The sequence below is a fragment of the Hyperoodon ampullatus genome (assembly GCF_949752795.1).
Source record: "Hyperoodon ampullatus genome assembly, chromosome: 10".
In the NCBI taxonomy this organism is placed as follows: Eukaryota; Metazoa; Chordata; class Mammalia; order Artiodactyla; family Ziphiidae; genus Hyperoodon; species Hyperoodon ampullatus.
In genome coordinates this window covers 39,160,624-39,181,710 of record NC_136923.1, presented here as the reverse complement: position 1 = coordinate 39,181,710, position 21,087 = coordinate 39,160,624, and the positions used below count along the sequence as shown (strand labels likewise).

At 57.2% G+C, this 21,087-nt stretch overlaps 1 protein-coding gene across 2 annotated transcripts; it reads right to left on the bottom strand.

Annotated features, from left to right (window-relative positions):
* Positions 1-8,331: 8,331 nt before the first annotated feature.
* On the bottom strand, positions 8,332-21,087 carry MST1R (macrophage stimulating 1 receptor; the record flags this gene model as incomplete). Of its 2 annotated transcripts, none has more annotated exons than XM_079713480.1 (19): positions 8,332-8,782; positions 10,546-10,682; positions 11,078-11,243; positions 11,506-11,615; positions 11,710-11,891; positions 12,043-12,123; positions 12,401-12,784; positions 12,954-13,116; positions 13,197-13,343; positions 13,445-13,657; positions 13,812-13,905; positions 14,001-14,162; positions 14,581-14,717; positions 14,831-14,996; positions 15,353-15,510; positions 16,174-16,344; positions 16,518-16,646; positions 16,721-16,909; positions 19,828-21,087. In XM_079713480.1, the coding sequence occupies 19 exons, from the start codon at positions 21,085-21,087 to the stop codon at positions 8,599-8,601; spliced, it is 4,233 nt and encodes a 1,410-aa protein (XP_079569606.1). In that variant the 3' UTR covers positions 8,332-8,598. The 2 variants fall into 2 exon arrangements, with proteins under 2 accessions (XP_079569606.1, XP_079569607.1); XM_079713481.1 differs by having other exon boundaries at positions 13,445-13,654.

The following is a 21,087-nucleotide window of genomic DNA, read 5'->3' as shown; positions in this document are numbered from 1 at the left end:
AAAGGACTGGACTTGGGTAGCACACAGAAAAGAAAGCTATTAGACGAGGTGGGCAGTACTGCCCTCCATTTTGTAGATGGGCAGAGGGTCAGGGAGGAGTGGGACCTGCCTGGACCACCAGCCGAGGCCCAGATGTGCCCTGCAGCCACAGAGGACAGGCCTAGTTTGGGGAACTGACCAGTGCCACAGGCCTGAGTCTGGAGGTTCTGACTGGGGTGGGGTCAGACCTTCCTCCTTCCCCCAGCTATGAGCTCTGGGCCTCCTCCTTCTGTCCTCCAGGGCTATCCTTTCAGGCCTCAGTCTTTCTACCCAGGAAACAGGTTTGTGGAGAACGAAGCTGTAGTCTTGTCCTCTGAAGCGGTGTATTTTCACAGAAGTTAAAAATAGTGCTTACGGTTGGCCGTGGGGTGTGAAGCGATGTGACCAGGGACCAAAGCTAGCTCTGTGCTTCATCTGCACCTTCCTGACTCGGCACTGGGCAAAGCCTGACTCAGCCATGTCTCAGGCCCCCCGACCCCCTCCCCCTTCCCCAGATGCTGCCTTCAGTTAAGAATGGGGGGCTTCCCTGGTGGCGCAGTGGTTGAGAGTCCGCCTGCCAATGCAGGGGACACGGGTTCGTGCCCCGGTCTGGGAAGATCCCACATGCCGTGGAGCGGCTGGGCCCGTGAGCCATGGCCGCTGAGCCTGTGCATCCGGAGCCTGTGCTCCGCAACGGGAGAGGCCACAACAGTGAGAGGCCCGCGTACAGCAAAAAAAAAAAAAAAAAAAAGAATGGGGATAGATGTGTCTGGACACTGCTGCTCACCACACACTATGGCCCAGGAAGGTGACAGAGCCCAAGGGTCTGTGGCCTGCACATGTGTGCATTCACACACACGTACTTGTTGAACACTATTAACTTCATTAATCTCTGGCCCCAAGCAAACTGTTTTTTAATTTTGTTTTGTTTTTCCCCATGACAGAGATGCTAGTAGCAGCCTCCTGTGTTTGTGGGAGGGCTGGAGAAGCATGGAGGGAGGCCCTGAAAGTCCCTGCCTGTCCGACCACTGAGCCATCGCCCCACTCCTGCAGCAGTGAGGCATAATCCTCCCTTTCAGGGCTGGAGTCCTCATGAACAACTAATCTGACAAGGGTGTGGCCCACGAAGGAAAGACCAAAGAAGGCAGCCTGGAGAGAGGAGAAGGCTTTTCCCACCTGGGAAGCAAACGCCCCTTATAGCAATAAGAACAGTGACTGCTATTGACTGGGCCCTTCCTCTGTGCCAGGCAGTGCTGAGCACTGTAACCCAGCCTCACAGCAACTCAACAAGAGCCGGGTGCTGTCACCCTTATTTTATAAATGATGAAATCAAGGCACAGGGAGGAGAGAGAATTCACAGAGGTTGCAGCTAGTGAGTTGTAGAGCCAGCCTGGACCCACACTTCAGGAAACTACAGTGCCATCACAGGTGTCATGCGCAGGGCTACGTTGGCATGGACCCTGCTGGAGGGGAGCCAACATGCCTGCCTTCCGAGTGCTGCAGCCCCAAGCCCCCACCCAAGCTGTAACCCACATGGCCCTGTTCCTCCTCCCAATAGCTTGGCAGGTGGCTCAGGCATGCAAGGGGGCATTTTCCTGGGGGGCACTAAGCCAGTGCCTCCCAGGAAGCTGTCAGTGCTGAGTAGGGGCTAGTTACATACCCTGGGGGACCTGGCTGAGTCTTTTGTACTCAGAATTCTTGGCTGGCTGAAGCCCCTCTGCTTTATCCAGCTGAGGGGAGGGGCAGCAGGCAGTTAGAGAGGATCCCAGGCTGGGCCCCTTCTACCCAGCCCCCTCCTGCACCCACCCCCCCATCCCCTCCCCCCTCATCAGGCAGGGACATTGCCCCTGTACCCCTCCCCCCAACATGTTTTTAAATAGTCTCTCACCAGGAAGAAGGGCATCCAATTCTATTTCTGATTCTGGAAAGTGAGGAGGGCCAACATGTTACCATGGCAACCTGGAGAGCCCCTCCCCCAGGCTGAGCCCATTCCCCAGGCTGAGGGCTGTCTGGGATGGAGGGGCCAGGAAGCAACAGGAAGGAGCTCAGTATGAGGGCGAGGCCGTACAGAGGCTCCTCTGTGAGGGCGGGTTCCAGCACTGCCTCCCTTCACACTTCACCTGACCCGCTCCCGGCAGGCTTGGGGGAAGGCCCCAAACCCTGTGGAGAGGGTCAGACTTCAGGAGATGGGGACGGTCACCTCAGTCTGAGAAACCCTCCTTCCCAGTGGATCAGGCTGGAATCCTCCTACCTAGGAGACCTTGAGGATGGTGGGCAGGAAGGACATCAAGAGGAGAGGCACAGAAGGCCCCATTCTACCTCATGTCCAGCCAAGTCTCCCAGACCTGCTTCTCCAACACAGACATATTTTGGGCTCTGTTGTGTTCTCAGGAGTCAGCTCTGTCAAGTCCCTGGCCCTGCACTCTTCCAGTCTACCTGCCTTCCCCTCCCTGTACTCTGGGAAGACTCGACACCTCCAAAAATCTAGGATCAAAAGGAGCCTTAGGGACTTCCCTGGTGGCGCAGTGGTTAAGGGATCCGCCTGCCAACACAGGGGATATGGGTTCGAGCCCTGGTCCAGGAAGATCCCACATGCTGCAGAGCAACTAAGCCCGTGCACCACAACTACTGAGCCTGCACTCTAGAGCCCACGAGCCACAACTACTGAAACCTGCGCGCCTAGAGCCTGTGCACCGCAACAAAGAATAACCCCCGCCCGTCGCAACTAGAGAAAGCCCACGTGCAGCAACGAAGACCCAACGCAGCCAAAAATAAATAAATAAATAAATAAAATAATTAAAAAGGAGCCTTAAAGGGCTCCCAGTGCAGCTAACCACTTGATAATGGAGTGAAAAGCAATGCTTGTTTCCCCAGAGGTTCATCTCTGCCTACTGTCCAAGGGCTCAGACACCAGCCCTCTGTCCCAGAGGCTGCACGTGGGCAGCACTTAGTTCTGTGGAGGGAGGGCACTCCAGGTAGGAGCACAGCCCAAGCAGAGGCAGGCTTCTGAAGAGACCCACAAGGACCTTGTGATCAACACTCTCTGGGTCCTGATGGGAAACCAAAGCCCCCCAGAAGGAAGGCTGTACCTCAGCTCTATTCCCAGCACTCTGTCTGTGTTTTCCTCTCCCCACTGTGAACTCTAACTTCCTGCTTCCCTGGAAGTCTCTCCTGTTCAGGGTGCACCCATTCCATGGAGGCAGCACCATGTTTGAAGGAGCTGGCCCCTTCTCCCTGCCCCGCTGCTTCACCCCAAAGAAAGGCAGTCACGGTGCAGAAAACCCCAGTCCTAGAGGAAACTATGGCAGGGTGAGGGGTGATAATCCCCTCCTCATCTGGGATGTGAACGGCAGAACCCAAGAGTGCAGGAGGACATGGCTTTTGAGCTTTAAGGCACAGGGAAATTTAAATAACAGATGTTTAAACAACCTTCCCTGCAAGCCATGGTGCAGTGACCCCTCTGCTGTGATGTGTTACAGCTTAAAAATAGCCCACAATGAACCGCTCTGAGCTCCAATTGACTCAAGCTTACGTAACTCTGCGTGAAAGATGGCCAGCCGCACCAGCCAGGAGGGAGGACAACAGCACTGGCACCCCCCCTGACTGCTGTCCACAGCTGGCTTAGAGGCTGCGGCTAGCTCCTCACCCTCCCTGGGAGCAGCCTCCCATCCAGGAGCCAGCAGCGGGGAGTGGGGGGAGGAGGCAGGACTTCATGCCCGGCAAGAAAAGACCTCCAACCACACCCGTGAAGGGGATGTAAGGAGAGCTGCCCTCCCTCAGGGTCCCTGAGGAACCCGGGCCCAGTGGAGGGTGGGGGCGACTTTAAGAACAGATGGCTGGACTTCCCTGGTGGTGCAGTGGTTAAGAATCCGCCTGCCAATGCAGGGGACACAGGTTCGATCCCTGGTCCGGGAAGATCCCACATGCTACGGAGCAACTAAGTCCATGCGCCACAACTACTAAGCCTGCACTCTAGGGTCCGCATGCTGCAACTACTGAGCCCGTGTGCTGCAACTACTGAAGCTCGTGCACCTAGAGCCCATGCTCCGCAACAGTAGAAGCCACTGTGACGAGAAGCACGCACACGCACACCACAATGAAGAGTAGCCCTCGCTCGCCGCAACTAGAGAAAGCCCACGCGCAGCAACGAAGACACAGCGCAGCCACAAATAAATAAATAAAATTAAAAAATAAAAAAAAAAAAGGAACAGACGGCTGTGTCAGAGAGACCAGGGCAGGAGCCCACATGGGCAGAGTGACTGGGGTAGCCCAAACAATTCCTTTCTCCCTTTGAAGAGGGCCCTCCCCAGCTTGGAGAGACATGTCAGCAGAACTGATGCCTCACTGAAGCTGTCACTACCGTGGAGCCCAGGGGTGGAGCTGACTCTTTGGGGGTCTCTAAGTCTCCATGGTCCAGGCCGCTTGGAGCCAGTCAGGGGGATGGACTTGTAGCATGAGAGAGGGAGCTCTGACTTCAAAGCTGATTAAATCCTGTGATCTTGGCCACCAGCTGCTGCTTTTGAGTCCCCTGCCTTCCCTGATGCATTCCCAGATCCCAACTGCCCAGTCCAAGACTGACCGCAAGTGTGCAAGTGGCTAAACCAACAAGAAAGGCAACAGATTGGAGAGAAGGCAAGGATGCCCCTGGCTCTCGTGCTCCCTCTGCCTCTCCCCATGCTGAGCCCCAGGGATTCAGCAACTTCCCTCAGCTCCTACCACCTGAGCTCAGAATAGGAACCGTCATGGGCCTGGCCCTCGCCCTCAAGCTCCCACAGAGCAACAGGGAGACAGGCAAGGGCCACATACAAGGGCCCTCCTGCCACCTGCCCAGCAAAGGCTGGCTCTCAGGACCACTAGTGCTTCTGCTTCCCTTCCAGGGTTTGGGCTGCAGGATGGGTGGAGCAGAAATTGTGGGGGAATGGGTAGCTGTGGAGGGACAGGAGCTGGTCCTCGGCTCTCTTGGCATCTAGGCTCATTGGGTTAAAAACCCCAACTGGAACAAACCCCAAAAGAATGGAGGGAGAGACTGAGGCTCAACTGGCCCCCCTCTGCCGGATGGGGAATGCTGGGGGTGGTTCATCAAGTCATCCCCCCTCCTCCAGGCCGGAGTAGCTCCACCTCCAAGCTGGTTGGACCCTCACACGGGCAGAACAGAGGCTCTGAGTGAAGAGATGCTTGGTTCCTGGGGTCTTCATGGAGGAGAGTTCTCCAGCCCAGCATTGCATAAACGGTGTTTTTCATCAGGGCCTGGCAGATACTGGATCAGCGCTCAGCTACCGATTCCTGGGGCTGCTTCTCTCTGGGCAGAGGCAATAAGTGTGAGAGGTGCATCCCAGGCCTTCCTGAGCCTCAGACACTTCCAGCAGTGCCCACGTCCCCCAACCCCACCCGGCACTGGAGGGTCCTGCTCTCTCCTACAGGTGCAGGGAGTTAGTTAATGAAATGGCACCAGAGGTGGACCCGGGACCTCATGGGCTGAACCAAGGGAGTGACGGATGAAGCCACTGTCCCAGAAAGTTCTCAGGATTTGAAATGGAGCTGTGTCTAGAACCCTCAGGTGTGACCCCCTAGAGAGCCTTTGGATCCCTGAGGAAATTCTCTGATAGGCTGGGGCTTTGGCATAAGGGGAATCTCAGACCAGACTCATGATCCCCTATCAAAGCAGGTCGGTCTACCCCATGCTTGCCCTCCAGGTGCCAGACAACAGCGACACCAGTGGGCAATCAGGAGGATGTGAGTCATCTGCTGCTTCCTCAGCCCCAGCTTCCATCCTGGCCTTCCTCCAGCCTTTATTGGCTCCTGCTGGGCCCCAGACCCACTGGAGATGAGGAGAGGAACTGACACCCGCTCTCCACAGCTCATGATGGCAATGCTGGACTCCCAAAGCCCTGGGAGAAAACTGTGCTCACCCCATTCCACCCTAGTGGCAGGCCCAGGCCCACCAGGGCCACCAGCAACCTTCTCCTTGGACCAACCATTATTCAGGCCTCCCCCAAGGCAAAGGCAGTCCAGCCTTCATTAGCCCTGGAAACCACTCAGAAAACTCCTGGTCCCCCCAGCCCATCAGGGGGCCTAGAACCTATCCTCCCTTCCTCTCCTTCCTGGTGGCCCAGTCAGGAATTGGAACCCTGAAGTAGTTCCAGCTCCCAACACTCCAGATGGACTTAGGACTATCAAGTGGCTCTGAGAAAAGAGTTCAGAGCTTGGGGGCTGCAGCGTCAGGGAGAGAGGGTGCAGCTGTGGCAAGCACCTGCTTAACTGTGTCCCCTCCCTCGAGAATCCTGGCCCTGGAGGCCCTTGGCCCAGAAACAGGCTCAAAGCCCCACATTCTGGCTACACAGGAAACCTGACATCCCCTGAGCTTCTTCCGTCTCCCTTCTCTGGGACTCCTCTCCTCGCTAAGCTTCCCTCCCAGCCAGAGACCCCCTTCTCTCTGAGTCCCTCTCTTATGAACAGAGAAGCCCATGGTCCATAAGCTGCAGAGGCCCAGTGGGGAAGGAGCCTCAGTCCAGCTTCAGTGAAGCCTCTGAGCCTTCTTCTCACTCCCCACCCAGCTCCAAGCCCTGGGTGACCCTTAGATCCCAAAGATGAGGTTAGGGCACAAGGACTACTAGTTGGAGGGATGGAGACAGTCCTTTCCAACTGGTACGGGGACCACAGCTGTGGGAGTGCTCCAGGACATTCCACTCACCTCTCTCCCAGCCTCAGGGGTGACACAATGGGGCAGAGAGAGCCCAAGGGTCCCTGACAGAGCATGCAAGGCTACAACCTCCTCTGTGCCTGCACTCATGGGCATCAGAGGTGCAGGGGTAAACAGGCAGACGGAGTCCATCTCTTCCCCTCTCCAGCTCATAGGGCCCTGATCTTCAGATCCTTGCACTTGAGCGTGAGAGTCTCCTTTTAAGCTTTACTCCTGTCCTCAGAGTCCTTTGGGTCCCCATATTTGGGCCTCCTTCTGGCCTGGGTGACAGAGTAGGCAACAGATGGGTAGAAAACAGCTAGGCAGCTCCAGTCCCAAGGAGACCCCCACTCCGCTTACCAGGGGGCTCTTGCCTAATCCCAGCGTTCCATGCATGACAGGGCAAAGAGCTGGGGACTCAAAGGGAAGGGAACTTATGCCCCTTAGGATGAGCCAGGGTCTCCCAACTGATGAGATAGAGGCCATGGGGGACCTGAGCAAGAGAGAGGAACCAGGACTTCCCTGGTAGCACAGTGGTTAAGACTCCATGCTCCCAATGCAGCAGGCCCGGGTTCGATCCCTGGTCAGGGAACTAGATCCCACATGCATGCCACAACTAAGAGTTCGCATGCCACAACTAAAGAGCTCATGTGCCGCAACTAAGGAGCCTGCCTGCTGCAACTAAGACCCGGCACAACCAAACAAATAAATAAATAAATTTTTTTTTAAAAAAGAGAGAGAGAGAGGAACCGCCACAGTGCATGTCCCGGGCTCAGTCACTCTGATACTCCAGTTATCCACACCAGCAGAGCCCAGCGGCCCCCTCAGCATTGAGGGCACGGGGGAGGGATAGTACAAGGAGGAAGCTGTTCTCCTTCTCTGGTGGAGCCTGCCCCTCTAGTGGGTATTGTACAGTGGCCTTGACGAGTATAAATAGCCTAAGCAGTCTGCACCTTGAAGCTGGTGCCTTGAAAGTGTGGAGCTGAGGCCTTGCTGCTGGCTCATCTCTTTCAAGGCTGCAAGAGCAATGCTGGCAGGATTGGGGGGAAGGGGAGCAAGTCTCCATGACTTATCAGTGGGGTGGGGGTGTCGGGAGGAGTTGGGGGAAGGCTGCAGGTAGAGCAGGGAGCCCTGGGGTGGGGTTAGGGCCTGGGGAATGGGACAGGCAGACTGGGCAATAGGAGAAGCCAACCTGGCTGCTGCATATCTGGATATTCAACCCACCCCTCTCGGTTCCATCCAAAAGCCCCCAGGACCCTGTAACCTGGATTTGGGCCTGGCCTCCTCTTCCTGCTCTCTGGAGCCTTCTTGCTGACTCAACCCCTTTCCAGCCTCAGGGTATTTGCATGTGCTGTTCACTCTGCCAAAAACTCTCTTACCCCGACCGCTTCTGGCACAGTTCCCACCTGACAAAGTCTCAGCAAAAATGTCACCTCCTGGGGTGGTTTCCCTTACCTCTCTATTCATCTATCTAAGGCTGTCTTCCATTCCCTCAAAGCAGCCTGTCTTTTTATTTCATAGCACTTACCACAATTTGTAATTAAATATTTATTTGTTCACTTACTGATTTAAGGGCCAGTGGTCACCACTGAGTCCCCTGTGCCCAGCAGCCAGTCACACAGCAGACACTCCATAAATACTCACTGCATCAAGGATCCCCTCACTGGCCCCCACTGGGAAGTGAGAGACCAATGTGCCTTGCATCCCTCCTGTGCCCCTAAAGGTTAAGGGGCAGGGACAGGGACAGGGCAGAGGCCAGTCCAGAGGCAGCTTGGGGTTAACTTCCACCGCTACGCAGGTCCAACCCCACGATGCCTGCCTGGGGCTGAGGTCACGTGGGCCTTTGTGGCTCTGAGAGGGGCCGGGCCACCTATACTCCTGTGCACTGGTGGGAATGGCGACTATTCCGAGGGCATGTCTGCCTTGTCCGGGGCACCAGGGCCCACGTTCACGTAGGCCACAGGCAGCTGCACGTAGTGGTCCCCTTGCAACGCGGCCACCAAGCGTTCCATGTCCCCTGCCAGTGCTCCAAAGGTGGGTCGTGCTGCAGGGTCTACAGCCCAGCAGTGCTGCATTACTGCATACCTACCGGGTAGAGGAAAACATGAGGAGCACGGTGCACCCCTACCCAGAGATTCTGCGCTGTCCACCTGCTGTTGGCCCCCTGGCGGGCCACATGGGATGGAGAGTGGGTGACAGGGCCTGGTGCCTTGCATCAGCTAATTAAGGGCAGCTCTTCTCGACTGCCTTCCCACCCTGGCAGAGGTCGAATTGCCTCAGGGGTTGAGAGGCTGGACTCTTGTGTCCTGTGACCTGGGCTATGTGATCTTGAGCAAGTTCCTTAAGCTGTCTGTGCCTCTGGAGTCTTCTCTGATCACAGAGCTATTGGGGCATAAAGTGAGAGGATGCCTGTGAAGTTCTTAGCTTAGGGCCCAGCTCACAAGCCATCATGGTTATCATCATGTCTTCCAGGAAGGAAGCCCAGGTCCAGTGAAATGGGGATTAAAAGCCCTGAGATGTGTGGGGCAGCTCATGGCACCATGGATTCCAAGCAGAGTTTCTCTAGGTTTGTCTGTTGGGTCCTAATACATGACCCTTTATCTTGGAAATGTCATCCCTGCCTTAAATGATACTAAAAGTGACCTACACACAATAATCTCGTATAATTCTCAGACCTCTGAGGGTGGTACTGTTATCATTCCAGCTTTGCAGATGAGGAAACTGAAGCCCAGAGAGAAGGGACTTCCCCTGGTATGGAGGCTGCTATGATATGCCACCCAGTTTCCCCCCTTCATTCTCCCTGTGACTTCTGATGGCTCTTGGCTGAGGCCCCCTCTAGGAACTGCCCTAGGCAGAAAAGAAATGCCTCCTCCAAGCTTACACTCCTTCCTCAGGGACATCTGTAAGCAGTGACTAATGGATGTCTGGAACAAAGACCTGGGCCCCTTGGTCTCAATTTCAGAAAACTCTGAAGGGCCATCCCAATTCCAGAGGTCCCCAGGGGATGGACTGCAGCCTCTGTTGCATCTGCATCACAGCCCAACTTCTCCGCCTACCTAGTCCTGCTTCCCTCGCCCCCAACCTACCAATAAACCCCCTGCATGTAAACCTCCATCTCAGAATCTGTTTCAGGGAGCCTGACCCGGAGGCAGATAGGCAGTGAAGTTAATTTCCCTTACTTTGAACCAGGTTCATTAGTGAAATAAATAATAAAAAGCAAAATCAAGGCAGGCAGGGCTGTGAGGAAGGGTTACTCATACCCTTCTGGAGCACAAGCTGAGTGAGACAGTAATCATCAACCACCTTCACCTACGACCTGGCTCTTCCTGTTCTAACCTCAAAGACCCCAGCACAGCTAAGGCATGCATGCTGCTTATGAAGCTGAACCACGCGACAGGCACGGATGAAACACAGCTGCTGCCATGCCTCTGGGAACAGGGAATCTGAAACTATATCCAATGAAAAAAACATTGTGATCTGGAGACGTGGAGGGGGCTAGTATGAGAGCTAATGGAACCTTTCCTTGAGGTTAAGTAAGAGGAAAAGATGGAAAACAGCCCCTCTTGGCGGGGTGAGGGGAGAGGAGTGCTGGGAAATCAAATCACTGGCCTCAACCCAGACTCTGAGTTGGGAATGGTGTTACCATGGCAACCGTGATATCCCTCCAGCACCAAGCCTCGAATGGTTGTGGAACCACAGATGAGGAAACTGAGGTCCAGAGAGGGTCCCTTTCTAGGTCAACCAGAGAATCAGTCAGAGAGCCAGGCAAGAACTCTGGCTCTGGCCCCCTCCTCCCCTCCTCGTCTCTGGGGCCCAGCTCCCTCCCACTGCCATTTCCACATACTCACAGAGAATCAGGGCAATACTCAGGCTGGGGCAGGCGCCGACCCTGGGCCAGGAAGTGCATGAGGTCAAAAGGGTGGATGTGGGGGTACGGTGGGGCACCCCGTGTCAGCAGTTCCCATAAGAGGACACCAAACGACCACTGTGGGAGGAGACAGGTGAAGGGACTCAGCTCTCGCCCTGGGGGGGACAGTTGGCCCCACCCAGGTCCCCTACCTCCCAGAGCCCTCTAGCTGGAAATGAGGGGCTTGACCCCCAAGTCAGAGCCCATTCCTCAATACCTCACAAGCATCTTCCCTCTGTCCCCGCCCACCACCAGAGCCGTCCAGAGCTGGGGCTGGGCAGGGCCTGGATTGTCTGTGAGAAGCCAATGAGTTCACAGCCTCCTCTTGCCCTGACACCTGCCCAGAGGTGGGCGAATGGGCTGTGGGGCTGCCCAGCGTGGGGATTCCCTGGGCTCATCACGATCCGGAGATCAATGGGTAAGGCCAAGTGTTCTCAGAGGCCCTGTGGACTCTGGGGCAGGTGGGGCCTAACCACGTCGGACTTGGTGGTGAATCTGTAGGTCTGCAGGCTCTCTAGCGCCATCCATTTGACAGGTAGGCAAGCATGGCGGCGCTGTTGGACACTGTAGTACTCCTTGTCCAGGACATCGCGGGCCAGACCAAAGTCAGCCACCTTGACTGTGAATGACTCATCCAGCCTGAGAGGGGAGAATCACACTCAGGACGGGCCCCCACCAGGCCCTGAACCCACCTGTTTCAGGCCCTTACAAGGTTTCTGAGCCACAGTGTCCGACTCAAGCCTGCGTTGGGCAGACAGGAAAACTGAAGCCCAGAGAGGGAAAGACATGCCCAGGGCTGCACAGCAAGGACTGGAGCATGGGCCTTCCCTGAGGCACCTTTAGCTGCACGCCCTGGTGCTCTGCCCCTTGGCTTCACCCCAACCTCACTCTGGCTGCTCACATGCAGTTCCGAGCAGCCAGGTCCCGGTGCACAAACTTCTGCTCTGCCAGGTACGCCATGCCGCAGGCCACCTGCAGGCCGAAGCTGATGAGGTCCTTCACTGTGGGGTTCTGGGGGCACAGGTGGGTCAGTAGGTGAGGACGGAGCAGCTCCATTCCCAGCTGTTGCCCAAGCCCCCCAGTCCAGGGCCAGCTGAGCACTGACCCGCTGGGGTGAGCGGATGAATTGGAGCAGGTCTCCGTGGCGCATATAGGGCAGCAGCACGCGGGGCAGCCCTTCAGGCGGCAGCACGATACCAATGAGAGCCATCACATTTGGGTGGTGCAGACTGCGCATGAGCAGCCCCTCACGCAGGAAGGCCTCCACCTCCTGCACCTCCGTGATGCCTGCAGAGAGGCTGGAGTCAGGCCCAGGGCAGGGAGGCCCTTTACAAGGGTCAGATGGGGAAACAGAGAAGAAAGGTCTCCTGCTCAAGGTCACTCAGCGAAGTGGTAGCACAGCAGGGACGAGTATCCTGCCAGCCTCTGCTCCACTTACGACTCAGCGACTTGATGGCACAGTGGATTTGATTCTGGGCCTCATCTGTGTATTCTCCATGGTAAACAACTCCAAAATGACCTGATGAGGGAGAGACAGTGAGAGGGGCCCCAGTGCCCAGGGCTCACACCACAGCCTCCCACTGGCAACCAGACCTCAGAGCCCCAACTGGCCAACCTGACATTAAAGACAAGCAGCAGCCTCATGATGGCAGAGCCTGCAGCCCTCCCACACCCACTTAATCTGCACCAGAACCCATGGAAGACAGAATTCCTATTTCACAGATGAGCAAATGGAGGCTCAGAGTCCTGCCCAACTATCCCTTGAGCCCCAACCCCACCTGGCCTGGCCCCCATACCTTTGCCAATGACTCGGTCAGTGTGGGTGACTACCCGCTCGTGGGGAATCAGTACATCCTTGACCTCGGCCAGGAGCTCAGAGTTCAGGTCCCCGAGCTGGATGGACTCTTTCCACAGCAGTGGGACATGGGACCCATCCCCGTTGCCTGAGAAGGACACTCTGTGGACCTGAGTGGTGGAATCCCGGCCATCAGTGGCAGGGGCTGCTGAGGAAGAGAGGGAATGAGGGGCTGGTGGAGCAGAAAGTATGGTCCCAGCTTCTAGCACCTCCACCATCTCACCAAGGCCATTTCTATAGTCAGAGCTTGAGCGGAGCAGAGGCAGAGGCATGGCTCCAGTGGTCCGGTCCAGGGATGCCAAGTCGTCCAGGTTCGGAGAAAGGACTGTGGAAAAGTGGCTACTGGTAGCCAGCCACTCCAAGCTCCTAGAGGCTGACCCCTACCCAGGAGGTGTGGGCAGACCCCTAAGGCCTGGGCAGAGAGAGGATATAGGGACTTGGAGATGTCAGAGTTTGGGGGTGGGGTTGGGTCAGGATGGGAGTGGAGAGCTCACCTAGCTTTTTTCTCTGGTGGTAACTGAAGACCAGTATGGTGGCCAGGACAGCCACAAGCAGGAGCAGGGCCAGTAGGACACCGAGGAGTGTGCTCTGTGGGACCCCTTCCAGACCTGGCCGCACTACCTTGCCCAGGATGTGACACCCACCATCCACGCAGACCTGGAGGCACGTGGCAGCTCAGGCCCAGCCTGTAGGTCCTCAACCCATGTTTCCCGTAGAGGGCCAGCTGAGCTGCCTACCTGCAGTGGAGCACCGTCCTTGCCAAGTTGCAGGGAGGGGGGAAGGGGGCAGACAATCACATCCCCCCGCAGCTCATGCTGGCAGCTCTCACCACCCACGGTCACGTTCACATCCACACAATCAGCCACAGCGCCCAGCCCAATGTACTGCAGAGACAGTCATGAGGGCTGGCCATTGCCCCCATCTCTTTCGGGCAGGCTGCAGCCTTAACCCTCCACTGTCTCCACCCCCTATCCCCCCCACTTACCTCAAACTTAATGGCATGCTCCTCAGGCTTCAGTGCGACCAGGTCCATGCTGGGTGGGTGGGGTGGGGGCAGGAAGCGAAAGCCAGGCAGTGTGAAGCCAGCAGCTCCATCCCCCTGGGCACTCAGGTTCCCCGTCACCCACCCCTGCGGTCCTCGGACCACGTATTCGGGCAGGCGGCACCACTGCTGCTCCGGGAGCTGCCCCTCACACTGCTGGGTCCATGCAAGAGTGGTTAGCCCGGTATCCTACCTACAGCCACCCCAGACCCCTCAGCCCAGCATGGGCTGGGGCTGGAACTCAGGGGACTGGTGTGGCCTTCCTCCCTCCTGGCCAGTGCCCACTCAGCAGCTACCAGTGCCCACTCACCCTGTTCTCCACTGCCCTGCGCCCATCATGGAATGACAGCACGAGGTGCCACACTGAAGTCAGATGCTGGCCGTGGATGGTGACGTGGGAACCACTGTGGAGGAGAGCAGGGTGGTGGACTTGGGGTGCTCTCCGAGGCTGGATTCCTCATTCTCAGGAGACCAGAGTGGGCAAGAAGGTGGCACTTACGTGTAGCCACAGTTGGGGCTGATACCCAGCATGATGGGGTCTTCCTGGTAGTGGAAGTTCCAGGAGCCAGGCACTTCGGCGCCCCCCACCTGCAGGCGAATGGGAACGCAGGCGGTAGCAGCCCCGGGGGGTGTGGTACATAAAAGTTGCCCCTCGCTGACCCTGCAGAACAGGGGGATTAGGCTCAGGGGCACCCTCCATGTGATGGCTAGGCCCGACTCCTCCAGGGGCCTGCTGACCCCTGCCAGTTCCTCTGTTGGTCATCTCCTCAACTTGCCCGTACTCCATGGGTCTGTCTGAAGATAGGGTGGTCCTAGAAAGGCCTCCAAGAAGTCAGGGAGGGAACAGGTTCCCCCCACAGCCTTGGCTGCAGCCAGTGGACTCTGTAATGGGCTCTCTTGCCATCCCAAACCACCTGTGGGCTGGAGGGAGCAGCAGACACTTCTTCCTGGACCTGTTCCCTACATTGAGTGACTGAGCCCTCCTTCCCCTGCCCTGTCAGGGATCCAAGCACCACCTGATGAGGGCTCCCCTATGTGGGACCCTGTGGCCTCCCATCCCCTTCCCCACCGGCACTTACCGTTTCAGCAGGCACTCAGTCCCATTGACCAGCACAGCCCGGCTGGTGCCAACAGACAGGCCTTGGCCTTCAAGGGTGAGGCAGGTACCCCCTGCCCGTGGACCAAAGAGGGGTTGTACTGCTGTCAGCATGGGTTCCTAAGAGGGCATGGAGGTGGCTTAGCTTGGAGCAGGAGGCACTCCACTCCAAACTCTTCCCTGCCCGAATTGCCCAGCTGGCCAAGGGCACAAACAAGGAAAGGTGGCCTCACCATGAAAGAGAAGCCTCGCAGCATGGAGGTGCCATCTACCCGGAAGTGCTTTCCCAGTGGCATGTTGGTCACAGTGAGGCTGACGTTGGCAGGCCCGGCTTCCTGCGTGCCCAAGGGCTCCAGTTCACACTCAAGCTCCTCTAGAAAGTCCTTCCGGGGTACTTGGCTGGGACATCAGGGGAACTCAAGGTCAGCCAGGGGTCACACAGGCCTGGTTGCATGCCCACCAAAAATCACAGGTCTCATCTGAGCTTGAAGATAGCATCTCTCTACCCATGGCTTCATCCAGGATCGGCAGGATCTGACGGGGCAGGGACTAGCTTTGCCATGACTCAACAGACAGGTAGGGCATATGTAGGCTCAAGAAGGGACAGAGATGTCCCCCCAGACAGAAAGCAACCAGAGCTACTACAGCTTGCCTCATACCTCCTTGCCCCATACAAGCAGAGGACAGGGTCTCACAGGGAAGGGGCTGCTTGGTTATCCTCATCAGGGATAGAAAGGGCAGGGACCAAGTCATACCTGACTGAGTTGCCTTTGAGCAGCAGTCGGCAGGGACTTTGACCCACAGTGACCTGATGGGTGCCCTCAGGCACCAGACCAGGAGGATGCAGGTAGAAGTTGGAGCCACACAGGGTCAGTCTCGTGCTGCCCCTTAGGGGTCCACTGTGGGGGCTGAACTGAGAGGGGAGGAGAAGATAGCCTGAGTCCTTTCATGGGTCGGGACTCTCAGCCCTGTCTGCTTTCCCCTAAGTTTTCTGCCACACTCCTTGCCTGCCTCACACTCCAGTCACTCTAGATCACTTGCTTGTCCTCACTCAATACTTTTCTGCCTCTAAGTCTTTGCATGTGCCATCCCCTCTGCCAAGAATACCCTCCTTGGGACTTCCCTGGTGGCGCAGCGGTTAAGAATCCGTCTGCCAATTCAGGAGACAAGGGTTCAATCCCTGGTCCGGGAAGATCCCACACGCCGCGGAGCAACTAAGCCCGTGCGCCACAACTCCTGAGCCTACGCTCTAGAGCCCGCAAGCCACAACTACTGAAGCCCGCGCGCCTAGAACCCATGCTCTGCGACAAGAGAAAACACCGCAATGAGAAGCACATGCACCGAAATGAAGAGTAGCCCCCGCTCACCACAACTAGAGAAAGCCCGTGCGCAGCAATGAAAACCCAACGCAGCCAAAATAAATAAATAAATTTATTAAAAATTAAAAAAAAGAATGTCCTCCTTGTAAATACTGAAGACATCCCAGGCCTGAGGAAGATCAGGTTAAGACCTGCTGACCTCCACCCCAGGCCCAGTTTGTCCCACACTTACCTGTACCCTGCCAGGCAAGCCATACCTTAGTAAGCTCGGGTGGGCAATGGTCCTGTTGCCAGGAGCCAGGACACTCCTTCTGTCGGCCACACATGCCCCCACACCATCCACAGCCCATGAAACGCTGTGCCCGCAGGCAACGCCCACAGGTGAGGAAGTGGCGGCAGCCAGGGCCCTGGATAGGTACCTGGAAGACCTTGGACAAACAGGTGGCTCAGGGGTGGCTGAAGGGGGAGACTAAGCCCCTTAGACCCCCTGGTCCTACTGTAGATCAGGGTGGGGGGACCTGTGTGTCAATGCCTCCTTGGATCTGATGGAGAAGCTGTGCTCCCAACAGCCCAGCCCCGGGCCCTACCCTGCCCACCTTACCTGGTCCCCAGAGGCAAAGAGCAGGTGGTCCCCAAGGCGACTGACATCCCGATGCACAGGCTGCCCATTGCTGCCCAGTGAGAAGTTGGACACGTACAGCAAGTAGTTGAGAGACCTGGCCAGCTCCACCTGGGACAGGTCAGCTGTGAGCAAAATGGGGACAGGGATCCCGGGACAAGGGGCTGTGGAGATGAGGGACCTACCTGCAGGATGCGCCCGTCGGCTGTGCCCATGTGGGCCACTGTGACATTGTCGAGACGTGTCACGTGCAATGCAGTGACCTGCGCTGGTCCTAACAGCCCGTTGAATAGGTCCACCCGTAAGAGGCCGTTGCTGACCAGCAGAGGGAAGTGGCGGCAGCTGGTTTTGGGGCTGGGAGCCACCAGGCCAGGCTGGGGAGGGTCAGGGAAGGAGTCAGGGCTCACCTCCATGAACTGACCCCTTGGGGCTTCCGTCAGTGACCACAGCAGCCTAAACTCCCACCCCTCACCTGGCCTGGCTGGAGAAGGCCCCAGTCCTGCCAGTTACCCCACCGCCTCCATGGGGCTCTCAGATGTAGCAAGGCCAGGGAAGAAGGCCAAGGCTGGAACGCTGGCTCCTCCTACACCTAGCCCTACCCTGCCATGGCCATTCTGATAATGAGTTACTGAGTTTTACAGAGCCAACCCCATTCTGTCCTCACAGCCACGCTGTAGAGTGGGTTCTCTCATCACCCCCATTATACAGATAAGGAAACTGGCTCAGAGAGGTTTGCTCACCTGTCAAAGGCCTTATCGCCTCTCAGGAGACGAGCCAGGTCGCAAGTCTGAGGTCCTGACCAGAGTCCTCTCCTGCCCCCTGCTGGTCCTGCCCTGCACTTCAATAAACCCTGTCCCCTCTTCAGGCTTCAGTCTCTCCACCTGCTTAAGGGGCTGAACTCTGAGGTTAACTGGCCAGCACAGGGTTGGTAACGTCGTCCTTCTCCCTGAGATGCCAAAGGTCTTCCTGTACCTCCAGCTGCTACCTGTACCTCCTTCAGGGTACAGGAGGGATAAACCAAGGCCTGAAGGTCCAGGTAACAGGAGACACTAATTTCTCCCCTGCTCTTAGCAGGAGGGTGTTCGGGGGACACTCAGTGCCCCAGTGCCGAGCTGTGGAAGCTTCTGGGAAACCAGGAGGTGAGGGTATGGATGCAGGGTATTGGAGCTGGGTGCAAGGTGCAGGCAGGGCTCTGTGGCCCAGTAGCTTGGGACCCTCCATTGCCAGCCCTAAGGGTACTCCTCAAGGCTGATGGAAGGCCCCTATCAGACTAAGTATGCTTAACCCAGTCCTGAGACCTCAGTGCTGATTATAAGTCTTGGGAACAAGACCTCAGCATAGAGCTGAGCCCTGAAACTCCACACACTGGATCTATAGGGTGAGTGGGTGGGGACTGGGACTCTGTCCTCACTGGAGGTGAGTAAAAGTCCTGGCCCTAGCAGGAAGCCAGCCAGGTGTTTTCAGTATGACTCAGGGACAGGTGGGGCTGTGGGGTGGAAAAGAGGCCCTACCCTGGTCAGAGCTGCACCACTGTCTGTTTGCCCCTGGGCTCCAGGGCTTTAGCTCTGGATTTCCAGGCTTGTCTGGATTTCCAGGCTCCAGCCTCCTGAAAAGACTCAAGTATCCAATGCCCCATAGAGGAGGGTGACTCCACCAGACTCAAACCCTATCTGAACCCACGGAGGGCAGGTACCAGCTCTGAGCCCCTCAGGCTTCGTGAAGGCAGCCAAGATGAGCACACAGTGGCTTTCTTCCTGGAGGCTGCATGCCCAGTCACTGGACAAACACTGTACAGGCTGGTTCACACACTGCCTGGGGTCCTGGCCAGCCTGTGGGCAGGGCTTGAGATTAGTCCTTTTGGAGCCTTGCACTGCCAAGTCGTGCTGGGTGTCTTCTGATCCCCTGACCACTAGCCAAGTCAGGGAGAGGTTCTGACTCCCCAGAGAGAAGGAGAGGAGGGCAGTCAGGGCTGCCCAGACCCAGACTAGGGATCTCAACCCCTAGGGCCTCCTCAACCCAGAGGGAGTGAGTTGAAGGAGGGAGGCAGAAGATCCCCCCATCCCTCATTGTGTGTAAATTCTCTCCCACCACTGGGGCATCAATCAGAGCAAAAGGAGTCAGTGAAGAATGTCACAGCAGGGCCAGAGCCACAGGGCAGCCAAAGACTCAGAGAGCAGTGACTGTGGGTTAGCTCCCAGAAAGGCCACTTGTCCAATGCCATTTGTTTGTTCGTTCACCCCATTTCCTTGGCTTAATCTCTTGTAATGTAGGGTGGGACTGTTTCAATAGCTTCAAGGGATAAGTTTTGGGTTTGTCACCAGGGAAGCATTTTAAGGAACATCCTCTTAGTCTCTGCTCTAGCTCCCTGACACCATGGCTGAAGAGAACCTGGGTAGGGTCTGCAGGAAGGAGCACCTCGTTCAGCATAGGGTGGGAGACCTCCTGCCTGGGGTGAGAAGGGCCCCAACTATGGTAAAAGCCTGGGACTGCTACATGGTGAACCAAATCCAACCAGCCCCTCCTAGGCCTTTACTCATCCCCAGATGTTTAGTTGCTTGCACAAGACCGGGGTGAGCCTCCTGGAATTTACTAGAGCCAAGCCACCTTCTCACTACGTCCTGAATCCTCCCCCAATCACCCCACGAAGAACAATCAGGGATGAGTGGGTCAGGAAAGCCCAAGGCATGCAGGCTCCCTGACAAGCCACCAACTTCCAAGGCCTGGAAGGCTCTCTGGAACAGGGGTGGAGGGGAGCATTCTCTGACACCTCCTGCCCCACCCTCTTGAGAAAGCAGAGCAAAACAAGTATTCCCACGGGGAAAGCGAAAACATGTTCGTGAGTAGATGTGAGTCTGGGTGAATTTGTGAGTATCTGCCTGTGGGGGGGAGGGCGCTGTTTTTTTGTGTGTCCCTAAGGGGGACAGGTATGTGGTGGGCAGGTAGGAAGGGACAACCATCATTGTACCCAGAGTTTGGAAGTATGCCTGGTAGAGAGACAGTTATGATGTAATCCAATTTTCACATAACAAGGGAAATTACCTAAAAAAGCAAGGGGCCACGGTAAGTGAGAGGGTTTAAGGAGCAAAATGGTGTAGCAACGGGGTCTAGCCTGGCTGGGAGATGAGCTTCCAGTGTGGCCTTTGTTTGGCTGATTCCCTCACACCACCCCCTAAGAAATTGGGTGGAAGAGAAAACTTCTCCCTGCCTGCCCTCCCCATCCCAGACCCTCTCAGTGCTGGAAGAGAAGCATGTGCACACTGCTCACAAGTGAGGGCCCTTTCTTTCTGCTCACCGGGTCAGGGCAAAAACTGGGCAACTGGAAGAAGTCGAGCCCTCGCCGGAGGCCAGGGTGGACAGGAGGCTCACAACAGCGCTCCACACCCTGCTCGATGAGAGTGTCCAGCAAGTCTACAGGGAACGCACAGACGACAGAGTTGGGATCCACACCTGGGCCGCTGTCTCTGCTAGCCGAGAAGACCCCGAATAGCACTTCCTGGCCCTCAGCGATGCTCAGCTCAGTGGCCAGTCGCCCGCCCACTGGAGCAGCGTGGGCCGCCCGCAGCACTGGGTAGGGCTGCGCGCCCTCACGGGCGGCGCGCCGCCGGCGTTTAGGTGCAAAACGGCAGTCGAGGACCAGCTCGCGGTAGTCTCCCAGGTCAGTCTCGACAGCGCTGAGCCGTGCCAGGCGCGTGTGTAAGGCGCCAGGAGCGTCTACCACGTTGGCTGGCTGCACAGTCAGGAAATAGACGAAGGCTCCTGCACGAAAACTGTACACGTATTCGATGCGGTAGGAAGCCAGGTGCTCAGGCACCACTGACAGTGCTGCAAAGCCTGGTGCAAATCCTGAGGCGTCGGCCTTGAGGCGCCGGATGGACACTGAGCGTGGGCTGAAGCTGGCGGCCACCGCCGAGTCCAGTGAGGATGCCACGTAGAAGTAGGAGGCATGGCCCTGATCAACCACGGTTACGAGGGTGCCCAGCGGGCTGGCCACACAGTCGGGACAGTCCTCCGGATGATTGTGGTGCGCCGAGAAAAGGCAGACTGGTGGAGCCAGGTGCAGGGCTGTCCCGCGGGGCTCTAGCTCATGCAGGAAACAGCGTCCCTGAAGGCTGGAGCCACAACTGATCAGTGCGGGCAGCACCGGTTCCAGCACCAGAACCCGCGCATCCGTGTCTCCCGGCGGGCCGTGGGAGCCTGGGCCACAGGCCGCACACGTCTGGCAGTCAGGGGCCCCAGCAGGGCCGGTGGCCAGGCTCTCAACTGGCTGCAGATCAGGCCCAAGCACATGCAGGCGATTGCGTGTGGCCACGAAGACGGCACTCCCTTCCCTGCCGCCCTCGTAGGTTGCCACAGCCTGTACCGGCCGGCCGGCCGAGAAGCTGGGCACCAAGTACTCCACGTCAAAGTCGCGGGAGGCAGCATAGGGGATGCGCGGGCACTGCCAGGACCCTCCCGTCTCGGGCACCGCCGGTAGCAGCGGCGGCGGCAGCAGCAGCAGCAGCAGCAGCAGTAGTAACAGGAAGGGCTGCAATGGCGGTGGGTGGAGCTCCAT